This window comes from Micromesistius poutassou (assembly GCF_964030765.1).
Source record: "Micromesistius poutassou genome assembly, chromosome: 15".
Taxonomy (NCBI): Eukaryota; Metazoa; Chordata; class Actinopteri; order Gadiformes; family Gadidae; genus Micromesistius; species Micromesistius poutassou.
This window is the reverse complement of record NC_140285.1, coordinates 12,879,947-12,899,745: the sequence shown is the minus strand read 5'-3', so window position 1 is coordinate 12,899,745 and position 19,799 is coordinate 12,879,947. Positions and strand designations below refer to the sequence as shown.

Below are 19,799 nucleotides of genomic sequence, written 5' to 3'. Positions count from 1 at the left end.
CTCTTTCACTGTTTATATATATAACATATCTCCAAAAAAAACACACACACACACACACATATATATATATATATATATATATATATGTTTTTTTTGTTTTTTTGGAGATATGTTACGTCCCAGGGCTTTTCATTTAGCTATCCAGGATCACCAGGACGTATCTTTTCTTAAAAAATATAAATAAAAAATGGTGAAACCTTGTCCACCTGATGGTAATTTTAGCCCTTCGTGAAGAAAAAAACGAGTTCCCATGGAAGATAAGGTCGTTATCACCTGTATGATCGCCCTTTATATATTACTTTGATAGCTACTATTCATTTAACCAGTTGGGAATACTCAAAACAATGCAAGATATAAGGATTACTTAAAAGTAGAAAAATACAACCAACCAATTAAAACAATGTACAAATAAAACATTGACAACCTCTTGTCGCACAGTAGTGGTTAGATTCGTGCCAGGCTTTTACTTTGATACGCCCCTATAGATAAACAGGAACTTGAAGACACAAATGACAGCGGATGATCAGGCCTAAATAAGAAGTATGCTAATACGCACATCAAGCTCTTTGGAGTGATGATCCTCCAGTCATTCGGTTTACTAAATAAACGATAAAATACGATTCTTTAATCTCCCCCATAAATTGTTAAGTATTTCATAGGTAGTGACACCTTCATAAATATTAAATGTTTGAAAGTTGACAATTTAATATGCAACATTGAAAGAAAAATATAAGAGCACACCTTTAAAATAATGATTTAGACAGTTTATTAGAAAGATGTAGACAAATAAAAAAACGGTTCCACTGTAATTTAACAATAACCGAAGTTGGTGATAACCAGCCTGTGATAACTAGTCAGGTTGAAATACCCAACCACCAGTTGAAATACACAACTACCGGCATGCTCAATTGTCTCCCCCATCATTTTGACAGTGCAAATATAATTTGGTCATTACACAGAGCCATTTCATTCAAACACAAACATGACCACCAAGGGAGGATCTATTCTAGTTTAACTTGGAAAATAAACTTGAGGGTAGAAGAAAAACTGAATGTCTTCCATGCCTGCCTAGGTCTGAAAACAGCATGTTACCTTACTTATGAAGACTTAAGTGAGAATGTTAGACGGAGGTGGAGTCTGCTGCCAAAGATAACAAAATTGATGGGATGGTAAAAAGTATATTCCAGTAACGGTTACATTATAATTAAGAATATGCAGTTTTTTTCGTTTGTTTAAGTGGAGTTACAGACAGAATGTTCCAATTTTACAAAAGACCACAAGCAGATAAGACATGGGAGAAAATATGTAGGCTGGAGCACTAAGCTACAGACACTTGATAGGTCCCTTGATATTGAATACATGCCACATGAAGAACTTTAAATAACCGAATCAGAAATTACATTTATTCCAACTAAGGTCTGGGGTTGTGCCTTCCAAAGTAATTTGAGAAGATTCACTAGACTGAAACTCAAAACCTTGTATTGTTAGTAAGCCTTTTTCCACATCACAACCAATTTGTAAATATCTTGACATGTATTGCTCAGTTGAGGACAACTATGGTCTTTTTTTTACGAAAACATGTGCTTAGCTGTAATTAACGGCAAAACAGGATACCCCAAAAACGCAGTACTATAAATGGAAGTGGAGATATCTGCTCTGTACAATACAATGCATAACAACCTTCAGTGGACTGATGGTAATGTATTGGAGTTGAGGCTATGGATTTAAATATGGCTACCAACTCATGTGTACGGCTTTGTCACTGCCTTCATATTTCAAGATATACAGTTTTTAATGAATCCCCTTTCTTTCTCTCCTTGCCTCTCCACTCAGGGTTTCAAGTCTTCTATTCCAAGTCTGGCATTTCTAGAAGAAAAAATAAAAGTAATGAGCACATTAGAACAACAATTAGTTCAATATATTAAAAAAAACATCCAGGTGAATCCAGTGATTCTGCACTGGTTTAATAGAAATGGAACTCACTTTCATCATCACTATCCGCAGAGTCCTCCTGTTAATGAACAAAAAGTGAGGCGTTAAACAATGTTAAGGCATCTTGTGTACCATACTATTTAAAACGATGGCTTAAATCCACTGTCCAATCTATACTTTAACAGACATGGGCCATATAAAAGAGGAAAACATCTTACATCTTCTGCTGCTCCATCTAGATCAGGTAGGTCATCCTCACCACCCATGTTGTTCATCATCTGAAAGAAAGAAAATAAAGTAACAAATCGACGGTTCTGGATAATATAGACGACTTGAGTAGTTGTGTTATTAGTTTATCAGTTTTTTGACAATTTTGTTTGAGAGGAAAAGCTGGTGTACAAAAAGATGTTAACAGCCGCAAAGAAAACCAAAATATTAATTAATGGATGGGCAATGGGGAAACATTGCCTCTGTGCCCCCCCCCCCCCCCCCAACCAACCCACAGCAGAGGTTTTAGAATCATTACTGATTCCATTAGGGCTCTGCTGTAGACTTATTTAATGACATGGCATTTTCTTTCCTGCAATAATGTTACGGCAAAAAGTGAAATTTGTAGCCATCTCCATATATGGGTTTCCTAGTGTTCCTGTTGTTAAAAGCCTGTCTCCCCATGAAGCTTAAGGAAGTACCAGATCCCATTTTTAGCACTTTGTACCTCAGCGTGTAGCCTTTTCATTGGATAGCGGTTATATTACATATCCTGTACTTGCACTACACGATATGTTTGATATGTTTGAAATGTTCTATTCTTAGCTTACATCTGAGAATTGGTCAAAGTTGCCCATCTCCTCATCGGAGTCATCCTCCCAGTCTTTCCAGTTGTTGAAATCAACGCTGAGCCAAGTGAGCTGTGGAAAAAAACATGTTTTTTAGTAGGGTACCTGTAGAATTGGGAGGGGAAATTAGGTACAAATGATGTAGTGCTGACCTTAGCTTTCTCTTTTGTTAGCCTGGGCCATGCCTTCCCTGGCTCTGCTTTCCGTAAACAGCACAACACTGAGCGGTCTGTGCGTTTCTGTTTGGATTCCTGTTACAAGCAGAAGATGAAATATATAATATTATAATTACAATATTTGAAATATAAAATTATCTACTTTTACAAAATCACACCAAATGAAAGAAAAATCCCATCAGCTCATTTCATGTGTTTGAAAGTAAAAAAATAACAGTCATAGGTTGCTCTTCTCAGAACAGAGGATGGCTTCAGTAAACTCAGAAGAACGAAAGTCACTGTGTCATTCATCACAGAAGAGTCAATAACAATTCTAAAAACCGGCAAAAGTAATATACATGTTTGGAAATTTGAATGGACATGGATAGGATTCTGCATGTGTATGAATATGAATAGAAAGTCTAATGGACTGGGTTTAATGGTTTGTTTGGCAGAAAAATAATGATTGGACAGTATTCCTTCCCTTCATATCAAGAGTGATCAGAACGTCAAACAAAACAACTTACACTTTGATCAATGGCTTCGAAGAGGTCAACTTCATTTTCATGTTTGACATTGTCAGTTCCTCCAATACAACTGAGAACAAGAGAAGAAAAAAAGGCATATGTTATGTCCGTTCAAACAAATAAAATGTTGAAACCTCAATTTTTGAAGTTCATTGTATTAGAACTCACGTAAATCCAAACTTTGTTTTATCAAAGTTGACCTTGACATCCTTGCTGTCTGCTACGCAGAACTCTATGTAAACAGCATCCCGTCTGTCGTACCACTTTGCAGATGCTGGAATCCTTTAAAAAGAGAATCACACAAATCAGTCTGTAAAACAGGTAACTTGGATACACAATACTGTATACCAGTTACAAGCTTTAGTGAGGGATTGATATAATACTTCAGCATATAGGGAAAGGTCCAATTTAGAAGTGACCAAAATATTAATGATACAAACCCAACTGCAACAGGCAGGTGGGCTAGTCTCCATATAATAGATTAGCATCAAAAGGCATATGTATCAGGTTGCCATTGAGCATCTAGTTACTAGAGTGATCGAATGTCATGACTCGATGTAAATTAGTCAAAATATAACCAAATGAATGAACCTTACAAATGGGTCAATATTTTCTAATATATCATGAGATCAATTCCATTTTAAACTAGCACCTTTGTGCCAATTATTCAGCCTTGTGGCATGATCACAGACAGCACACAGGCCTAGTGCACATAGAATAACTAAAGATCTAGTCTCGAACCACACGCTCGTCAAATAATGACCACCAAAAAGAGCAATTGCATGACGCTCAAATCTAAAGAAATAACAGTAAAGCAGTACAGCCAAATGTAGACCACTACCGACCACCAACTAATCTAATTTAAACTGAATCATGACATCGTGGACCGTGTAAGCCAATACATCCGCTTGATCGTATTAATTGCAAACGCAAATTATTTTAGTAAGCAGTAGCAGTGAGCATTTAAAATAATTTGATCTTAAAATATTGCACTATCATTTCGAATGAAAGAAGCTTAACCCAAGGCTATCCAAGGCTAACGATGCTAGCAGCATTGCGTTAGCGCCACTTAGCTAGCGTTAAGCCATGCGGTGTACATGACTCGTGCAATTTGGACAAGACATCTCGAATAGCACAGAAAGCCATACATTATTTCTATAAAAGTTAGTGATGAAGCCCTCGTGTGCACTGCAGCGACGGCTATAGCCAAAACTCGAGTCTAGCGCTGGTTACAACTCGGGAGTAAGGCCAAGCATCCCGCCTTCGCCCGAGCATGTTGTTGAATGGATGTTAGCTGGATCCTACTTCTACTACATGGCCGCCGCGAACGGCCAGTCTGTGGGCATATACTGGTTACATGTGCGAAACTTACATGTTGTCCTAGCGTCGATAGTCTTCACGGAGTTGCTGGTATTATTTTGACAGCAGTGCTATAAAAGCAAAATTAACAATGTGTTCACACGGCAACGGCTCCAATGACTGGACTCACAGATCTGTTGCGTATCGCCTGACGAGAATGACGATACTGACGCAGCTTCCGTGTACCAGAGGTTTCTAGAATAACCTATCCTCAAGTAGGACTCTAGACTAGAGCCTTCACAGACAGCTGCTGGTCAAATGTAGGAAGCACATGGCTTTATTTCCAAGCAGCCTTTTAAGCGTAGTTACTACTTCAAGTGTGAAAACAGTATATTTATATAGATAGTAAAATTAATTTTCCTGCATGCTTATCCTAGTGAACCACTCAATAGCAGCCTTCGGATTTCGGCCTAATCTTAATACAAGGGTACATTTTATATTTGGTTCCAAGTACTGTGTTCATATTTGTTATTAAGAAATTTGATCTCATCCCACATTCTCTGTATACCATGAGTGTTAACCAAGTAAAATATTGTGTATTAATATCAGCACAATTACTAAGCTCCTTCCAAATCACAAGCATTTTAAATGTTACTTTTTTTTTTTTAAATCAAGATCAGAGACAGCAAAGTTTCATTTCATCAAGCCACAACTTTATTTCCATCTTGGGTATAAATTGTACAAACAAGTGTAGAGTAAATCAGCAACCTTTATTGACCACTTTGCTTCGAGCGTTCCGATTACATTGTCAACTCCTGCAAAGACAAAAAGATGTGTTAGGATATGTGCAAAAATATTAAATAGCCAAGCCAAGAGAAGTTGATCCATTTTTCAGAACAGAATATGGCTTCAGTAAACTCAGAAGAACGAAAGTCACTGTATCAATCATCATAAAAAGGGAACTCTGAATACAAAATTTGAAGTGTTTGGATATCATACCATAATAGCATTGACAATGTCGTTGTTGTTGTTTTTCAGGGCCCGTACAGCCTTTGCGCGAGACACGTTGGCTTGCGACATGACCAGTTCAATGTCCTTGACCTCCACGCCAGTCTCGTCAACCTTAACAAAAGACATAGTTCAGTAAACAGGTAATATACCATACTACAGCCACCAAATCATTGTCGGTTTTCCGTTGACAATATTTTACCTCTTCCTCTTCACTCTCTTCCTGTACTGTTGGCGTCTGTGTGTTCTCCTGGATGTTTGAAACAGCTTCTCCCTGTACCTTGAACTTTTCAGCAGCGGCCAGCTGAGCTTGTTGAGAAAGATCCTCAATCTATTGAAGAGGAACACGAATATCAATATCTCATCCTTCGGCAATAAAATATTGGCTTCACATAGTATACCCACACTGATGTATAGGGCACTATAATATTGTTTACAACGGTATGGTAACACAAGAATAGAGATTGCTGGTTAAATACCTTAGCTTCACCGAAGACGATGTAGGTGTCTGATGCAGGACTCTTGTAAACGTCTGGTTTGGTAATGACGAACAAGATGTTCTTGGACTTGCGAATGGTGACCCTGGTGACACCAGTTACCTGCCTCAGACCAAGCTTTGACATTGCCTGCAGAAACAACATTTATGTTATAAATCCCCTCATAAACATACAGGATAGATCTGTCATAGAAACGGTCTTAAGAGAATAACGGAGGACCCACACAAAAGTTACCCTACCTTTCGTGCTTTCTTTTCACTGCGGCTCTGTTTGGCTTTGCTGACTGGTTCTTCGTCAATTTCGGCAGCAGCTGCAAGCTGTTGGAAGACATTCAATCAGTCTCTGAAGGACCCTTTTTTAGTTTAATGAACAAATGACATTCATATATGTTGCTCTTCTCAGAACAGAGGATGGCTTCAGTAAACTCAGAAGAACGAAAGTCACTGTGTCAATCATCACAGAAGAGTCAATAACAATTAAAAAAACCTCACATTTATTCTGTAATGTGACAAATTTAACATGTCTCTCACCTGGGCCTGCTGTGTCTGTGTCTGTGCAGAGTCCTGTTCCTCCAAGTCAGGTACCGACTCATCACTGTCGGACTCTGTGCCAGATCCTATAACACCACATATAAAGCAATTAATAAACTTGCTTTACTAAAGAAAAAAGTCACACATTATCCCAATTGCATGATTGTATTAATAATTATATTCCTGGAAAGTAATTAACATAGTTAAAATAATTCTGTCAACAGGGATTTGATATGTAGTCACATTTTCTCTTTTCTTTAATATAAGCACTTTTACATGAGTGGTTATATCCTCTACCACCCAATACCCCCGATATCCCTTTTTTTCTGGCACGAGACGACAAACAAGGACCCTTAAAACAGAACCCTTTGAAATCATGGGAAACACCTGCTCATACAAGAACAACCTTCACTGCAGAACACGCAATGAATGTTGTTCTTTTTATATCTAAATTATAAAACTGCAAAAGGTATAGTCCTAACAAGGTGATCTTTGAAACAGGCCAGTGCTAAATATAAATAAGCGCAAATATTTGTTTTTAAGATACAAGTCTATGTATCCACCACTAATCAAGATTGCACCATCACAAAGGCAACCACAAATAAAGGGGACGGACAGGACGAAGCAGAAATACCCTTGTCGTTCTTCATCACAGGCACCGCCTTGGCTGAGGTTTTAGCAGATGAAGGGGCAGATTTGGGGGTTGATTCAGATTCACAAGGGGGTGGACTGATAAGCTCAACTTCAGGTTTAACAACAGGTTTTGCAACAGCCTCAGCAAATGTAAGTTTACGGGGCATGGGACTCTTCTCCTTGGGTGCCTCTACCTTGGGCGCTGGCTTGGCATCCTCCACCTTGGGTGCCTCTACCTTGGCAGCCTCCACTTTAGGTGCCTCTACCTTGGGGGCCTCCACCTTGGGCGCTGGCTTAGCATCCTCTACCTTGGGGGCCTCCACCTTGGGCACTGGCTTAGCATCCTCCACCTTGGGTGCCTTCGGCTTGGCAGCCTCCACCTTGGGTGCCTTCGGCTTGGCAGCCTCCACCTTGGGTGCCTCTGGCTTGGCAGCCTCCACCTTGGGTGCCTCTGGCTTGGCAGCCTCCACCTTGGGTGCCTCTGGCTTGGCAGCCTCCACCTTGGGTGCCTCTGGCTTGGCAGCCTCCACCTTGGGTGCCTCTACCTTGGCAGCCTCCACCTTGGGTGCCTCTACCTTGGCAGCCTCCACCTTGGGTGCCTCTACCTTGGCAGCCTCCACCTTGGGCGCTGGCTTAGCAGCCTCCACCTTGGGTGCCTCCGGCTTGGCAGCCTCCACCTTGGGTGCCTCCGGCTTGGCAGCCTCCACCTTGGGTGCCTCCGGCTTGGCAGCCTCCACCTTGGGTGCCTCCGGCTTGGCAGCCTCCACCTTGGGTGCCTCCGGCTTGGCAGCCTCCACCTTGGGTGCCTCCGGCTTGGCAGCCTCCACCTTGGGTGCCTCCACCTTGGGTGCCTCCGGCTTGGCAGCCTCCACCTTGGGTGCCTCCGGCTTGGCAGCCTCCACCTTGGGTGCCTCCGGCTTGGCAGCCTCCACCTTGGGTGCCTCCGGCTTGGCAGCCTCCACCTTGGGAGCCTCCGGCTTGGCAGCCTCCACCTTGGGAGCCTCCGGCTTGGCAGCCTCCACCTTGGGAGCCTCTACCTTGAGTGCCGGAATGGCAGCCTCCACCTTGGGTGCCACCGGCTTGGCAGCCTCCACCTTGGGTGCCACCGGCTTGGCAGCCTCCACCTTGGGAGCCTCTACCTTGGGAGCCTCCACCTTGGTAGCCTCTACCTTGAGTGCCGGAATGGCAGCCTCCACCTTGGGTGCTGGCTTGGCAGCCTCTACCTTGGGTGCTGGCTTGGCAGCCTCTACCTTGGGTGCTGGCTTGGCAGCCTCTACCTTGGGTGCTGGCTTGGCAGCCTCTACCTTGGGTACAGTGGTCACAACCTCCAACTTGGGTGCTTCTGCCTTGGGTGTAGGTGATGCTTGTTTTGCAGCTTTTCCACTGGATTTAGCCGCAGCTGGTTCGTTTCTGGCTGCTGACTTCACAGCTTCTACAGGAGCAGCTGGCATACTGACTGGCTTCTCTGGTGGGATGAGGGGTGGGAGATCATCTGTAACCGGGGCTGCTTTTGGTAAGGCGGTTTTATTTTCAACTACTGCTTTGGAGGGGCCAGACTCAAGAGCATCTGAAAATGAAACCGGGGCTGAAGCGGCAGGCTTTGAGGTCACCTTAAAAGCAGCAGGGGCAGTAGTAGGTTTAGCCTTCACTACAATTGGGTCTGGCTTAGGGTCTACTGGCTTTAACTCAGCAGGAGGTGCCTTAGATTCCACAGGTGTAGGGACTGAAGGAGACCCAAAGGCTTCGCCTTTATTAGGTTTCCCTTGTTTACCAGCCTTTACAACCTTTGGGGTTTTAGAGGATTCACTAGAAGAGGCTAGAGGAGATGCTACAGGGGAGCGTGGGGTTGAGGAAGGAGTATTCTTAGGGGAAGTAGGAGATGCAGAAGAGGCAGACATTGAGGATCGTTTTCTTCTGCCAGGGACAGCCTTTGGGGCAGTGGCACCCGCCCCACTCTTGGCATCTTTGCCTTTGGCCTTAACATTGCCACCAGCAGCGTTGGGTTTCTGGGTGGCAGCTTGGGCAGGTGTTGCTAGATAAAACAAATTGATTCTTGAAAAGTGATTTTGATGGTAAATGCTATCATGCGGGTTATATTATCAAAGGGCAAGGCATAATCCCTTCACACGGTTAAAGGGAAAACACACCCTCAATCAAAATGCACACCCTGTTCACGCAATGCTCCAGTACACACTCAAGATGAAGATGCACTGATCAACCAACAAACCAAGCCCTACTGTGTGTTTACACTTTAATGTCACTGCATAGCAAACTACAGGACATGGCGTAACTGACATGCAATTAGACGGCATATTAAAATGTTGTTGTTTTTTATATAGTAACTTTAGAGCAACTACTTATGTCATTGCTTTTACTCTGTGGCTTCATTCAAGTTTATATTTTATTATTTTTGTTAGACTGGCCTGCTTCAATTAAGATTTCACCAAGAGGCTTTAATCTAAAACCACCAACCAACCTTTTACAACCCTTTTAAAATCTCAACCAAAATTGAACCTAAGCATATTGACATTTCTATAGTATTTTAAGGGTAAAGGTGTGTGGATAAGAATATTATGCATGTTAACCCACCTGACAGTTGTCGGGTGGAATGGGATGCGCCTGCATTATTAGACTGCTTCGACTGGATGCCCTTATTGTTGACTGCAAAAGGTTCTCTCTCAACTGGATTCTCCTTTTTAGAGGCTAGATCTACATTCTTGGCACTAGACACTACTCCGGGGTCCTGTGTAGCAGTTTTCCAGCTGTCAACATCCACATCGGTAGATTTTGTAGCAACACTAGCCTTCCCAGCTTCACTGTCTACAAGTGGGTCTTTGGAAGGTGACGGTTTAGCATCCACTGGGACCACTTCAGCTGCACACTTCACTTCAGCCACAATTTCATCAGTAAACTCTAGAGCTTGACTATCAGTTTCATCAGCTACAGCAGTCTCCTGACCGTCTACCACTGCAGCGGTCTCCTGACCGTCTACCACTGCAGCGGTCTCCTGACTGTCTACCACTGCAGCGGTCTCCTGACCGTCTACCACTGCAGCGGTCTCCTGACTTTCTACCACTGCAGCGGTCTCCTGACTGTCTACCACTGCAGCGGTCTCCTGACCGTCTACCACTGCAGCGGTCTCCTGACTGTCTACCACTGTAGCGGTCTCCTGACCGTCTACCACTGTAGCGGTCTCCCGACTTTCTACTACTGTAGCGGTCTCCTGACTGTCAACTAACTCATCAGCATTGGCTCCCTTTTCTTCTCCTGAAGCAGAAGGGGAAGCTTCAGCCAGGGGGACAGGGTCATCAGTTGGTGGCAGTTCAGCAGCAGCCTCTGAAGGGTTGGCAGGCGTCTCTTGCTGTACAACAGAGGCTACCTCAACAGCAGACTCTACATCCTGATCTTTGGCCACTTCGACTGCAGTAGCACCGTTTAACTGATCAAAGGCCTCAGAAACGTCCTCAGACATCTTTTTAGGAACAGAAGCTTCTAAAGGCACAGAACTCTCCAGCTGGGGTGCCTCGTTTCCTACAGGTGCGGCCTTCTCAGGGAGCGCAGAGGAATTCAACTCCACTGCCGCTGATATAGAGGAGGGAGGAACAGGAGGATGCCCGGGACAGGGCGGTCACAGTAGTGTGAGGAGCCATTTTGCTTGCATACCATAACATTCACACATGTTATTTACAAACATATTGGGATTGTGCTCAACTTATCGTGGATGTGAGGATGCTTAAGTATGCCATAACCAGTTTCTCACCGTGTATAAAAAGTGGGGTGTAGACACAAGTGTTGTCCCAAAACCCATGCAGTGTACAAATGAAGTGGATTCAAGATGTCTTTGTGGCCCGCTTTCAAGTTGTTAACACACGCAGTGGAACTAATCAAAAAACAAAAAAGAATTCCCCTAGAAATGTCAAAACAATGACATCCATTGAAAAAGGCAATGTATTGAATTAGGAGGTATATTTATAGCAATTAATCTAAACTTTTTAGTTTTTACTTTTTTGTTATTAAGAGAATTATTTTGAATGCTAGAACCATTTGATTTGACTAATAAAAATAAAAATGTAATATTCCTGCCCATACCAGCAAAATAAATCCCACCCAGAATGAAAATTCTCCATGGACTAGATATGTGTCAACCTCCAATTACCATTCAGTGCCTCAATGACTTAAATTCTTTATTTTTTTTGACACGTACACATAAAACACTGTTAATATAAGAGGATTAATATTGTTACAAGTACAATAGTTAAATACCCACAATATAGGTTACAAACCACAGTTAAATACAAACCATGCCATATTAGTCCATAAAATCCCAAACCGTGCATGCATTATGTGGCAAACCTAGCTGTCAGAACAAAACCACCACACATCACCAAGTGTGTAAACAAAGATGGGATCCTGGTTAACTCTTGTGTTTGTGATAAGCGATATGTATGTAACCATAGATAATTTAAATGTACAAAATAAACACTCACCAACTTGAAATCTTAAATAATAAATCTAATTGCAGAATGGCCTAGTCCCGACCTGACCTGGGTGATCTTTAAGTTAAGAATATCCATCCAAGCAACAGATGATTGCAGATACAGCCATGTGTTACTGAGGGAGGTCTAGTGACATTCTTAAGACTGATCACCTGTTAAACCAGCTCCTTGCCTGCTTGGCCAAGTCACTTAAATCTTTACACTATTCGATTGTGAACATGATTGAGCCAAAGTAGAGCGTACGGCCCATGTAATCGAAGTATACCAGGATCCCAGTGAAAACTAGTCAGTGTAGCAAGCGTAGTGTAAAATTGAATACGAACCAGTCTCAACTTGAGGCTGCTGCATCTCCTGCTCGGTGACTGGGACCGTTTCAGTTGCTTCGCCTGGCATGGTAGCTGATAGGGCAGAGTTATACTATTCATTAACAATGAAATACACGATGTCACTTGTTTGTACATAGGCAGAAACCATCACTAGTAGGATTACTATTTAGTTTTGCTTAAAAGGTTGGCCAGGTCAAAAAAAATAAGTTAATGCACATGCTTCGGCTCATTGTAGTTCCATAGCGAGCGCTAGCTTCTGTGGATATGTTATCTACAGAGGCGAGATTCGCTTGCATTGAGATCCTCGTTTACCTTATCATTTTGTAGCGAGAAGATACAACTCTACATACAGACTTCTAGACACTACCGTCGTGTATTAAACGAACGTAGAGGTAAAGCTTCACGCTTGTCATGAACAAGGCTCCATGCCTAGGAAACTCAAGTCATGTTCCCCCATTTTGGGCCAATGGTCGGCGATACAACAAGCCTATTTGACTATGTGTGACTTGGAAAACAAAAATAACTACATGGGAAGGTAGTCTTTATTCATTAGAAAGATGTTACGTATATTTGAAAAACATAAACATGTAATAAACAACCAGATTATATTAGATTGTTGTGAGAGACACTTACCGACTCAGGATGTTATATCCAAGATGGCTGTGAGAGAGAACTGTTGACCCCTCGCTCGCCGTAATATCCGGTTTAGCAGTTCGATCTTTTTCCGGGTGAAATTCTTGTGCACATTGAAAGGTGCTGCTATCCATTTTTTCCATTTCCATTATTGAAGGTACTCGATTGGTTGTGATTAGGTTTAATAAGATAACCTTGATATTACTTTGATTTCAATTTTTGTTTCAGAATTAAATTTAATTGAGAACTATGTCTTTGTGCTTCGCGATAGCCTTCAAGGGCGTTAACGTCCTGTATGTGACTTTTTGGTTAGTAGCCTATTTGTTAAAACGAATTTTAAGTTAATACGAATCAGCTACACAGTGAATCCAACAAATACAAATTACATGGACATAAGAGATTTTTTTTAAGTAAAGTTGTTTCATAACTGTAATACAAATAATCAATCTTGAAACTAAATTACATCCAACACTACAATCAATACAGGCCCCCAGCTTCTTATCCTGATGGAAAATATAAATGTTTCATTTGGAATGTTGCAAACAGCAATACCTTAATTAATTCAGAATGAGTTCATCATGTACCAGCTGCTTCCACTAAATGTATTGAGAATGATTGGGGTATAACCATGGTTGAATGATAGTAGGTAGAGTTGGTGTACTTATAAATTAATTGGGACATGAAGAATAACTTATTTTAGGACACATGTCAGCTAAGTAATTGGATTTTAGAGCACGATCAAGGGGCAATACAGGCAGCAATCGACCAAGCATATATTCAATGGATGTACATGATTCATAGAGGGAAACTTTGACATTGTGGATAGTAACAACAAAGTGACCATCGTGGAGAGTTTAGGATTGGCCATGGCCATCCAGCCGTGGCAGGAGAGACTTGGGCCCTGTCCCAATTTCCCCCTTCCCCTAGATTTTGAGCGTTCCCGCAAAGGGGTAGGGTGTCCCAATACTTAAGGGGAGCGCTGTTTTTCCTTTAAAATCAACCCTTGAACACTAGCCAGCTCGGGAGCTGAATTGCAGCTAAGCTAATTAATTTGTAATTCACTATGGGAGAAGTGGACAGTCAGATATGTCAGCAAGACAGTTAAAGGAATCCAAACAGCAAAGAAGTCAGTAGATTGGCAGGCCCCAGTATTAAGACTTTTTGGCTACAGTGGCAATGCTAATACAAACTACCTGAACACCTTTCAATTAGAGGGAGGAAGGGAGGTATCTCTAGGTTCAGGGAGAATGTATACAAATGCCTTTTCAATTGACTAGTAATTATAAAAACAAGGTTTATATCATTTGTATAGAATTTCATATAATAGCTACGATTAATATGTCCAAGACAGAACATTAACATGGTTTGAGGATACTAGGTCGATTTGTTGTAGTCATCCAATACAGTTAGCACGAAAAAGAGCTGTTTAAATGAGAGGTTTAAACAGAGAGATCTTGTCAATATAATTACTTTTTTTTGTCTATGTTTGACTTCATTTAAGTGTTCCAGTACCACACTCAAAAAAGTACATTGTTAGAACACTGTGTATAAACACATGTCTGTACAACAATCCACAAGTAAAATAAGAACAACAATGATTCAATATTTATGTGGTTGAAAAAAATCAACAAAACAATTTATAAAAAATATGATCTATACAACAAGATGCATGGAATTGTATTGGTGACGCGAATAGGTGAGGGTCAATCAGAAATCCTTTTGAAGATCTGCAGATTAAAAGAAAAACAATGTGAAAAACAAAACATTTGCCATCATGCAAAATAACTCTTGTTTCATGTGCAGACACCATCTTGGTCTCAAACCCACCACTCTTCTTCAGCAGTTCTCCTTTGTTGGACTGAGCCACTCCATCCAAGAACTGATCCAAAATCTTCACATATTTTGCTAGGCTTGTCCGCTTGTAATCTGTTTAGAAAGATTCAGTGATAATAACAAATAATCAATTTGTGTGTTCATGAATCATGATCAATCAAAAGAAAATGTAGAACATGCTGTATTGTACCTCTAATCCTTCGCCTCTCCACTGCATCTATATCACCGTCCTTCTCCTTGCTGTCCACCTGCTCTTCCTCCTCCCCCACCCTGGGTCGATCCAGTTCCTTGCAGATAAGACTAGTGTGATGTTTAAAAATAAAGACGTAGTATCAATAGATCAGCTTTCAGCAATGTCAGAAATACATTTGAGGAATGTGAATCTGTGTGTTGAGTTAAAAGCAAAACAATTAAGATGTAAAATGTATTTGCTCTGCAATGATCAGTGCATTCCGCAGTAAATGTTTAAAAGGAATTTGGGTATTCAATTAATTGTTTATTTTGTATTTATTTAATTTAAGTACCAATACCAACAATTAGCTGCTTAATGCCTCAGAAATCTAATATTTGGTTCATACATGAATGATAATAAAATTAAGTCTGATTAAGTAAAAACCTCTTTGGTTTGTTTGATTAATCTGAAAGAAATGTCTACAGTCTCTAGATATTAATACTGTACATATGTCAACTCTACCAAGAAGTGGACAGAATTGTAATTTTGAAGACGAAGGTGAAGAATGCCTACCTGATTGTTGGTACATCAAACGGATCAAACTTATCCAATTGCTTAAGGTCAATGGGAACAGAGATGCGCCCTAGTCACAGTAGAGAAAACATTGAAGGTCAAACCAACTTCAGTGCACAACACCATATTGTGTCGAGTCTCTCTAGAACAGGGGTCAGCAACCTTGTCAACATGCAGTGCCAGTTTGACATTTTCTCGTTAATGAGTGTGCCATAAGAAACAATATATTAAGTATTAAGCTGAATTATGATACCGTGACCAAAAACATTGAAGATCTGGAATTGTAGCCTATTATTTCCATATAGTCCACAATCATGCATCAACATTTGAAGTGTTATTGTTGTTGTTATATTTTCAAAATGGGCTTACAAATTATCATTTCATAGGCCTATATCCCATCTCAAAACACTGCTTTCAGAAACTCATTCAAAAATATATTTGCACTGTAAGAAATGTAAAAAACAGAGACATTATATGAGAATGGTGGAAACATCCACATCAATATCTTTAAGACATGTACAGCTTTGCAAAAACCATGTGAAGGCCATGCATACAGGCCACTTGCAACAATATTTTAAATATTCTCTATTACTATATCTATAACTCTATTACTCGCAACATAGGTTTAATAATTATTAATTGATCCCATTTCAGAACACTGCTTTCAGTAACTCATTTAAACATATTTGCACTGGGAGGAAATGCCCAAAACAGAATAAAGTGCAAAAAGAAATCGGTAGTAATGATTATGCTGCCGCATTGTAGCAGTGAAAAAAAATAAAAATTACGATTTTTATTTTTATTATAACATTTTTTTTGCAAGTGTGCCAATGATTATGCGGCCACGTGCCAGTGGTGGCATGCGTGCCTAGGGTTGCCGACCCCTGCTCTAGAACATCTTTCCTCACCAGTTTTGGGATGAACACTGAAGGGACTCTTCAACAAATGATTAACCCCTTTGCTGACATTCACATCGAGCCGTGGGTAGCAGTACTGCAGCATGATCTCTTTCTCAAAGTGCTGGCCCTTCTTGCTGTTGGCCTGAGAAAGCAAATAGGACAACGGCATATTATAACTGACACTGTATGTGTACAGTGTTATCCTCTATATCTTTTGATGTGATCCTGAACACTGACCTGTTTGGTTTTTGCGTGGGCCCTCAGCCGGCCCCAGCGCTTCTCAGGGTTCTTCTCAGACTCAAAGTACACGTGTAAATCCTTTCTAACATGTAAGCACAGAGTTAAAGAAAGGTTTGGCTAGACTCTGATGCTTCAAGAGAACTTTACTGGTATATGTGCAAACTAAAAAAAAAAAAGAGTAGAGTGTTCATTCAACTCTTCAGCATTACTACCCAAAACAAAACAAAAATAGAATCCTGAAATCAACAATTTATAAAACTCCTGGTTTTACTCTACACTATCACAATAAGTGCTATCTGTTCGATCATAAAGGATATCTTCAGGGACCAGGGCCAGCACTTTGTCAACAGATTCCTTGAGTCCCAAGATCGCCTGGTCCTGTAGGGCATACTGTGGGAAATAGTGCTCCACCACCGTCAGAGAATCTCTGTTGGAAATCATAGCGAAAATAGAACACATGAAAAAGAGAAAATAGACAAACAACAAATACATGCAAATATTGCATACACATGAATATAACTGCCTAAAATATCAATTTGAATGAATCTAGTAGAGGTGCATAACATTTAAATGGTAACTACAGGATAAAATTAGTGAGTGTTTAGAAGAGAATGTTTTCTCACCGGATGGAGGGGTGAATTGGATCTGACAAGACTACTTTCCGAATAGTTTCATCCCCTCCCTGTACAGACAAGACAAATGCCCCCAATGATCACTGGTTAGTACCTATGATAGATCTGCAGCATTATCTTGTAGTGTGCATAAGTGTCAAGTCCTGACGTACTAAAAACTCAATGCTCAAGAATGGAATAATGAAACACGGACCCAGTGGTCCGAATAAAGGACTTGGATTAGGATTTGCTCAAGATTGGAAGTTAAATTGTAACAGTACCTTGACCAGGCTGAGGTACTCTGCAACAGCTGAGCGGGCCGCTACAGACAGCTTCCTTGCTGCCTCGTCACACACCCAGCAATGCACTCCTCTCCTTCCAGAGTACACCCACAGAAGGTGCCGGAATCCAAAGTCCTCTTAAAAAGGTTCATTGAAGAGAAACACAAATTTACCTCTTTTTTTTTCTTTGCCCAGTACGTGCAAAGAATTGCTTTGATAAAGTGAATCAGTCAAGCTCCTTTAAAAACTCACCCCGAAGAGCTCGGTCCAGGATACGGATGGCAATTGTCATCAGGGTCCAGCACTTGGGGCAAATGTCAGCCGCACTAAAATCACAACATTATCATTGCGTTGTTGTTCAAATTAAATTCTACCTATTCCAAGGCGCTATGTTATTGTGCAAACTGAAGGTCCTGATTTTGTTTTGAACCAAATCAGCTAACTAGTTAACTAGTAAGAGGCACTGGTGTGCATCAATATTCACATTTAGATAAAGGCTAATGCGTCATATCAGTTGTCCATGCAGAACAGTTTACCTGCAGCAACTACGCACGTCATCGTAGTCAGTCATATCAATATCAAACACCAGCTCCTTCTCCAGAGCCTGGAAGGTCCCAGACTTGACCGTGTTGTGTTGATTTGGCTACGGGTGAGAAAGTAAACAAATCACAGCATGAATGAGGGAAATAGGGAATCTACTAGTGAAATAATCTAGTGAAGGTGGTTAAGGAACATGGCGCTCTCAATCAGTAAGCATCCTACCCTGTGACTGTACACTGCGCCTATGTCAATCTTGTAGGGGTTCATCTTCTGCATCTCTTTCTCCAGCTCATTCTGCGTACTGAAGGATTGGTAGCGGACGTAGATGTCATCTTTCAAAGTGAACGAGAACTCTCGATGCTGAAAGTAGTTCTTCTGAACTAAAACATACAATGGCTGGATTAGGTATAGACTGGTCAATCACCATCATTGTCAAAAAAGAGAGTTAGGGAGCCGCATACTTGAGAGTGGTGGTGATACACACTTACCTCCGCCATAATTTAGCCAACGATAATACTGAGAGAACGGAAACAGTCGTCGGTAGTAGAGCGGCAACAGATCGGGTAAAGAAGCCGGTTCATAGTCTGCTGAGGTCATTTTACGATGAACGGTTCTTGTGACCCACCGAAGCGTTCAGAAATGTCAGATATCAACAAAATATCGTCAGTCTGACAGACAAGCAGGTTTGGAGAACGCGCGCGAAAGTCTCAAAGATCCAGTTCCACCTCGATGACGTATTTCCGGGACAAACTATTTTAGCATGGTTTTGTTATACTTTGTATAATAAAATCGCCTCCGAAATATATAGAGTAATTAGTAAAATACGGTTTATAATATTCCAATATACCATTTACTCGTACATTGATTTGCTCTTGTATACAGGCTATGATCGTACATTTTGATATAGGGACCTCTACTGTCGAAACAAATAACTAACTAACATTTCCGGTTTCGCTTCATCTCCTTTATTTTGAAGATCATCTGTAGGCCTACCTGTAGACCATGGTGCGAGAGAGGTCAGCACTTTGACCCCACACACAATGTTGACACTGTGTGCCATGTTGAGGATCTATTGTGTTCAGTTGCCCATAGAGTTTACACTGTAACAAAGTTACTATTATGCCTACTGATTCGGGTCGGCCTAATGGCCTAGTCTCTGACTTTAGGCTTTATAAATACATTCACTGTATGAAAAATTAATTCTTAAATATACATGTACAAATATTTATATTAGGGATGTAGGCCTATCTGATATAATTTGTTGTTGTAGACATTTATTCAGAGAAAAATAAAAAAACATGTATATATTTTATCCATCATGGTAATGCATGCATGGTACCAGGAGCAGGTGTCCAGGTAACCTGTAGTGTTTTTGTATTGTTTTATTTATTTATTGTTCTCTGCCATAGTTTCTCTATGAGCTGGTTTATATCAGGGACATGCAACTTGGCAAACATACGTGTCAGTTAAGGCTACTCAAGATGTTGCCATGAAAACTATGCTATATTCCTACTTATATTACCGCTAATACTATTACTTTTATTTTACTATGACTTGTTCTGCTAATAACATATTTTAATCAAACATGATTATGATAGCATAACACACACACACACACACACACACACACACACACACACACACACACAGCACACGCACACGCACACGTACATGCACACACACAAATTAAATAGTGCACTGTCAACCAGTGGGTTCAGACCGTCACATGGTGTTGGTTAGCTTTGGACGATTAGGAGTTTTAACTAAATAAATAAAAA

The 19,799-nt window shown here is 40.9% G+C and overlaps 4 protein-coding genes and 3 non-coding genes across 9 annotated transcripts; all 7 read right to left on the bottom strand.

Annotated features, from left to right (window-relative positions):
* Positions 1-749: 749 nt before the first annotated feature.
* Positions 750-4,961, bottom strand: LOC311359097 (prostaglandin E synthase 3-like). 2 transcript variants are annotated; one of them, XM_084479051.1, is made up of 8 exons: positions 4,823-4,961; positions 3,619-3,732; positions 3,451-3,520; positions 2,921-3,019; positions 2,751-2,840; positions 2,151-2,210; positions 1,984-2,011; positions 750-1,866 (listed from the first exon to the last, which is right to left on the bottom strand). In XM_084479051.1, coding segments are annotated over exons 1-8 (483 nt in total). In that variant the 5' UTR covers positions 4,825-4,961; the 3' UTR covers positions 750-1,846. The 2 variants fall into 2 exon arrangements, with proteins under 2 accessions (XP_084335177.1, XP_084335178.1); XM_084479052.1 differs by having other exon boundaries at positions 2,151-2,207.
* On the bottom strand, positions 3,173-3,244 carry LOC311360305 (small nucleolar RNA SNORD59). The gene has a single exon (XR_014638399.1). It is a non-coding gene; the product is annotated as a small nucleolar RNA SNORD59 (small nucleolar RNA).
* A 479-nt stretch (positions 4,962-5,440) lies between the features above and the next one.
* On the bottom strand, positions 5,441-12,933 carry naca (nascent polypeptide associated complex subunit alpha). Of its 2 annotated transcripts, XM_084480136.1 has the most exons (9): positions 12,873-12,932; positions 12,237-12,311; positions 7,419-9,449; positions 6,785-6,870; positions 6,494-6,571; positions 6,237-6,383; positions 5,960-6,088; positions 5,749-5,871; positions 5,441-5,564 (listed from the first exon to the last, which is right to left on the bottom strand). In XM_084480136.1, the coding sequence occupies exons 2-9, from the start codon at positions 12,304-12,306 to the stop codon at positions 5,550-5,552; spliced, it is 2,679 nt and encodes an 892-aa protein (XP_084336262.1). In that variant the 5' UTR covers positions 12,307-12,311; positions 12,873-12,932; the 3' UTR covers positions 5,441-5,549. The 2 variants fall into 2 exon arrangements, with proteins under 2 accessions (XP_084336262.1, XP_084336263.1); XM_084480137.1 differs by lacking the exon at positions 7,419-9,449 and having other exon boundaries at positions 12,873-12,933.
* On the bottom strand, positions 5,636-5,707 carry LOC311360308 (small nucleolar RNA SNORD59). Its single transcript, XR_014638402.1, has one exon. It is a non-coding gene; the product is annotated as a small nucleolar RNA SNORD59 (small nucleolar RNA).
* Positions 6,648-6,719, bottom strand: LOC311360304 (small nucleolar RNA SNORD59). The gene has a single exon (XR_014638398.1). It is a non-coding gene; the product is annotated as a small nucleolar RNA SNORD59 (small nucleolar RNA).
* On the bottom strand, positions 9,459-12,229 carry LOC311360057 (uncharacterized protein). The gene is made up of 2 exons (XM_084480138.1): positions 11,178-12,229; positions 9,459-10,999 (listed from the first exon to the last, which is right to left on the bottom strand). Exon 2 carries the CDS (start codon positions 10,887-10,889, stop codon positions 9,960-9,962), a length of 930 nt encoding a protein of 309 aa, XP_084336264.1. The 5' UTR covers positions 10,890-10,999; positions 11,178-12,229; the 3' UTR covers positions 9,459-9,959.
* A 1,298-nt stretch (positions 12,934-14,231) lies between the features above and the next one.
* prim1 (DNA primase subunit 1) lies at positions 14,232-18,688 on the bottom strand. The gene is made up of 13 exons (XM_084479553.1): positions 18,510-18,688; positions 18,244-18,401; positions 18,018-18,124; positions 17,734-17,807; positions 17,482-17,618; positions 17,213-17,271; positions 16,907-17,016; positions 16,587-16,678; positions 16,359-16,491; positions 15,451-15,520; positions 14,896-15,005; positions 14,700-14,798; positions 14,232-14,599 (listed from the first exon to the last, which is right to left on the bottom strand). Exons 1-13 carry the CDS (start codon positions 18,616-18,618, stop codon positions 14,580-14,582), a joined length of 1,278 nt encoding a protein of 425 aa, XP_084335679.1. The 5' UTR covers positions 18,619-18,688; the 3' UTR covers positions 14,232-14,579.
* Between the last annotated feature and the right edge of the window lie 1,111 nt (positions 18,689-19,799).